Here is a 5,558-nt window from a genome sequence, read left to right as displayed (position 1 = left end):
ATTTTCTTCTTTCGAGGACAACTAACTTCATAGCACCATGCAATGCTGTCAACAAAGTATTGAAAAGCCTCGGCGAAGTTTAAGAAATATACTCTAGACCAGTCCATGTGTTTTAAGTGATGATTAAAAGTATTAATAGTATTTTCATTTACAATACGCTGTGTATAGCTCGTAACTACTTCAGTAGAACTCGGCCGCGGCCTTCCAAGATTTACAGTAATGTAATTAGCCAGGTGATCTCCTAAATTTGGTTGTATAACTTCAGATTTGTATGTTTCCGGATCCAGATTTGTAATTATGTAATCAATGCAACTACTGCTGGTATAGCCATTTACGTTTGTAAATATACGGGTGTGCTCATTCGATGTAACAGTTAAATAAAACGAGTTAATAATATCATTTAGAATATTAGTGTAATAGCATTTAGAATTATAGTCAATGTTGAAGTCACCACACAGAATAATATTTTTTGACACTGTCATGGCAACACTCAAGGCCTCAGTCAAATTAACAATAAATATATCAATGTCACCATCACACGGTCTATACAGACATATATTTACGAATTTTAGGTCATTAATAAAATAACTAGCACCACAGAGTTCAATGTGGCATTCAACGGACAGTTTTTTATAACATTTAGTTCATTCGCAAGAATTTTTTTATTAACCAATATTAAGCATCCTCCATGTACATGCTCAACCCTAGAATATTGAGTAATTATTCTATAATTGGAAAATTTGATGCTATCTATGTTGTCATAACGAAACCAATGTTCAGATATACAGAGTACGTCAGGGTTTTTATTTTTTAGAAAGCAATCGGTTAGCTCGAGCTTGTTATTCAAGCTCTGTACGTTGACATGACAGATTTTGAACGATCCTTTCGTACTTGCATACCCGAAGTCACTATGACTCTCACTCACTCTACAAGTTGGATTTGAGATAGATGGGGTATAAAAAATTACCCTGTTTACTGTAAACATCAGCATCACTATTTTCAGTGACTTTCTTAGTCATCTCACCATGATTAAAATCACATATCATGGTATGATCATCCAAGTAAATTATTTCCTGGTCGATAGCATTATCAGCATTTCTACTACTATTGTCATATTTTTCTGATGCAATATTTAGAGTAAAATCAATAGTTTCTACGACAATGTTATTGCCAAATGTTCTATAATTTTTACCTGTCACATATGATTTTATTTTATAGCATACATTGATTTTACATTTTCTTTTGTTTCGTTTAGTATGATTTAGATAATGAATCGATACATTACTGTTCCACTGGCAAAACTTACTTATTTTATCACAAATAAAATTACTATAATAATGATTTAGGTTAGTATCCCAAACACATTCTGAAAGAAAGAGAACATTAGTAAATTTTCCCAACGGCAAAATGTTTCTTAATAATAAAGTTAAATATTTAGAGTGAATAATATTGTTGACATTAAACATTATGACAATAAAGTCATCAAAACCATAATTTATTACCTTAGTAAAAATATTTTCAGTTAGCTCTGCAACACAAGCATTTGGTTTCACAAAACTTAAAACAGCATATTTGTCAAGAGAATTCAATATTTCCTAGCAACCTTTCCCGAATTCGTCACCTATAATCATAATTTTGTTTTTTCCAGCATTAACATTAACACTTTTAGGAAATTGCTTCTTTTCAGTGACGGCCTTGTGTTGGTCATTTTTGGTTCCTTTTTGAGTATTTAACTCAGAACTTTTATTGCTTCCATGTTTCACAACGGACTTATTGCTGATGTCAGATTTTTGTGCACCAGCTTCATAGTCTTTTTTACACTTACTGGTTTTATTAGGTTTATTAATATTTATTTTTTCATTAGAAGTATTTGTATTGTCTTTTTTAGTTTTAGCACAATTTTCAACAATTTTTACTTGAGTTTTAACAGAGTTACTATTAGTGACTTTTATAGTTTTAATTGGTCTTTCTGTTTGAACTGTACTACTTTTAGTTTGAATTTAGTTAGTTTGAGCATATTTTTCATGTGTTTCTGCACAAGTCTGTGATGCACATTCTGAAGTTTCTTTTGGGATATTTTTGCTAGTTAAAGCATTTAACTTGTCAGTTAGTTTCTGAATGAGGTTCCGTTGTGATTCAATTTCGTTTCTGTAATGTTGTTCCGCGTCGTAAACATCAGTTTCAAAAACTTGAGACATCCGCTTCATTTTACACATATGTAAATCCTTGTCCTCTAATTTCTTTTTAAGTTCAATAATGGTCTGATTTAATTCAACAACTTGTTTTTCCAATATCAGCACTTTATCCTCTTTCGCACATTTTTTTGAGCATAGGATTTTGTGTTTATTAAGCACAATTATATTGCTTTTTTTATCAATGCATTCTTTATGAAAAGCATTATCACAATTCACACAGTAAACAGCACTTACTGTTTCTTTTCTGCAGCACTTGAAACGAGTATCCATTTTAATAAGATTTTAAGCATATAAGATGTGTTGAGGTATAACCCCTTACTGTCACTAGATAAAATATAGTTAGTCAGATGCAACCAAAATTAATCAATCCCAGATTTAGATCAACTTGATTCGTGCAGTCAGGTCACACCTAAGGAATTCAGTGATAACAGCCCAAGAAACGAATTGACAGCAGTTTGTTTATTCACTTATTAGAATAGTTTGAGCTATAATTTTTGGCTGCAAACACTCACTTGAGATGTGATAGATGTTATGACACTATTACTTAACCTTTTAGTATTTAATATAGACGGAAACTACAGTTTTCACGATAATAATAGCTGAGCTCTATCAAAACCTGTTCGGGTTCAACTTAAAATTTATCAAAACTGGATATGGATCTTTTTAAAAAGTGTTAAAGAAAATGGCATACGAAAGGTCACTCTGCTATATACATACACTCCTGATCAGTGGATTAGTCTAATAAAAATGACCAAAGTTACTGCCCCACAGTACAAAGTAAAAGAAATGTCGCAAAAAGATTTTGTAACTTTTAAACCAATGGTAAAGAAACAAAACTGGAAAAAAGATATTACTGGAGAGGCTGTAAAAATCAGCAAAATCAGAGAAGTCCACTGCGATCCAAAGTCTCCCAATAAAGTATTTTTTGTGTATAATTTTGGAGAAAATCATAAAGTACTAGACTTACAAACAAAAAACAAACGCAAACGCGAAGAATATCAATTTCCAAGATTGTATCAAGGTTTGCTGCCAATTGACGGTAAAAAATTAAGCGGTATTTTGGGTCTGTGTAAGGCTAATTTGATACCAATGATGCATGGATTTTACAACTCCCATTCAAAATTCATTTTTTTCTTATCCTAAACTGTGTTATTTAGATCATTCTTCAATAATTAATTAAGACCTAAACAATAATTACTTTGTTAAAGAAGAACGATTTAGCTCTTGGAATAAACAAAGTAACGAACAATATTATTTTCTCAACTATTCAAATGCAATTATCTCACAATTAGTATAACTAAATTTGAGATTCGACAGTTTTCCTTGGAAGAGTCGATATGCACCCTACTAACAGACAAAACCAAATATGCCCCGATTTCTATTTTTCCCGACGGCCCTTGAAAGAGCCAGACCGGACCTGCTAGCGAGACCCAATTTCCATTCATTTTGTGCAGGGTCCTTTGTCAATTTATTGTAATGTGAAATAAGGCATCCAAAGTACAATGAATTGTAATAACTTAACCAATTTATTAGGTAAAAAAAGCTCTAATTTCTCTTTTATATGGTATAAGCATAAGCCGTAATTTAAAAAAATTCACACTGTAGTCAAGCAAATAATTAAAAAAACTATCTATAATGAAGAAATGTGTAAAATCTTTCATTACATACCGTCCGTCCCCCTCCATTTAACATTTCAGGGGCAATCCATCCATCTGTTCCGGTGATACCTGATCTCCTCGAAAATGATACTCTTCCAACTTGGAGTTTTTTACAAAGTCCAAAATCAGATATCATAGCTTTAACCTCTCCTCTCTTATCGGGAAGTGAAAGAAGGACATTATGAGGTTTTATATCTCTATGAACTGAAATTTTTGAGAAATTAGATAAAAATCACAAGTTTAATGTACTTTTAAATACCAATATCTAAGGAATGTAAATGTGCAAGTCCCAAAGTAGCTTGTTTTAAAATCTCTAAGGGTTTAATGGCGCTTGTATTACATTTCCCTTCCACATAATCGGACAGAGTTGCCTGACAAAGTTCAAGGGCTATATATCTGAACATTCTATCTTGTTCCATACAAAAATACCGTATAACGTGAGGATGAGCATCGCTCTCTCTCAATAAAGATACTTCACGATCTGCGAAATTGAAACACTCGGGTAACAGTCTCTTTACTGCTACTTTCCTGTTGTCAAATTCTCCCCTACAAATAATTTATTTTATAAAGACTGTTAAAATAATACAGCACTAATTGTACCTATACACGAAAGTACCCTCGCAACCTTTTCCCAATAACTGCTCTGGATGAAATATTATTTTACCAACTCGAACCAAATCGTTAGAGAGCTCCTCAGAAATGGCAGTAATATGACCATATGAACCTTTCTCACTGGAACGAGAACTATTTTGTGATAAGTTTTGCATTTCACGTACCTGGAAAGTATTTGTAATTTATTTCAGAATAGACAAGATACTTCATTGGTGTGGTAAAGTACAACAGCTAAAAAACTTTGGAGTTGTAGAAAATAAAATATACTGTATTATAAAATTATCTTCAAATTTGCAGTGTTATATGTGAAAGTTTGATGATCAAGAAGTTTGTTCTTTTAAACATTTTGCCTATGGTGCTGAAGTCCAACATTCGGTTGTAGCATTGCCAAACTGTACCTGCTGAATTCTGCTAAAATTGGTATTTCAGAGACATTTATTATTTTATACTGTTATAGATATGCAAGTTCTACAAATTTCAAGCAATATTTTCTCCAAATGTCCAAATGTACAGGGTGATTCACTATATTTTGATCTCCCCCATTAACTTTGTTGTTTTAAGTTATAAAAAAATGTGAAATACAAAAGTTGTACGATTTTTTATGAAGTTTTTGAAAATAATAGTAGAAAAACAAATGAAGCCCAAACAAAATAGCCACAGATGCTAACTTTATTAATTTAAATGGAACACCCTGTATATTTTTACATGTTTGGATAGAACATTCGAAAACTTCATAAAAAATCGTGCAACTTTTGTATTTCACATTTTTTTATAACTCTTAAAACAATAAAGTTAAAGGGGGGTCAAAATATAGTGAGTCACCCTGTACATCCTGTACTTAAAATTCCTATTATGTATACCTTTTTTCTCTTTAATTCTTATTAATGCACCTTTTATTTTTTTAATTTTCTAGGGTTTTGGAGATATTTAAGTTTTTTATAAAAATTGGTGAAAAGGCAGTATTTGTTTTTATAATTAATTATTCGTAGCTGATATCAATGCAATTTATAATAATAATAATGCTAATGATAATGATAATGATAATGATAATGATAATGATAATGATAATGATAATGATAATGATAATGATAAT

The 5,558-nt window shown here is 31.3% G+C and overlaps 1 protein-coding gene across 1 annotated transcript in view; it reads right to left on the bottom strand.

The window, feature by feature from the left end:
- Positions 1–5,558, bottom strand: part of LOC108915270 (serine/threonine-protein kinase/endoribonuclease IRE1) — a gene marked incomplete at its 5' end in the record, with an annotated part of 22,471 nt that overhangs the window by 15,233 nt on the left and 1,680 nt on the right. The window contains 3 exons of the mRNA XM_018721252.2: positions 3,864–4,057; positions 4,113–4,399; positions 4,454–4,629. Coding sequence (XP_018576768.1) covers positions 3,864–4,057; positions 4,113–4,399; positions 4,454–4,629 — 657 coding nt within the window. The remainder of the gene's footprint in view (positions 1–3,863; positions 4,058–4,112; positions 4,400–4,453; positions 4,630–5,558) is intronic.

This window comes from Anoplophora glabripennis, unplaced genomic scaffold (genome assembly GCF_000390285.2).
Source record: "Anoplophora glabripennis isolate ALB-LARVAE unplaced genomic scaffold, Agla_2.0 scaffold1668, whole genome shotgun sequence".
NCBI lineage: Eukaryota > Metazoa > Arthropoda > Insecta > Coleoptera > Cerambycidae > Anoplophora > Anoplophora glabripennis.
Note: the sequence above shows the minus strand (reverse complement) of the source record. Positions and strands in the feature narration are given on the sequence as shown.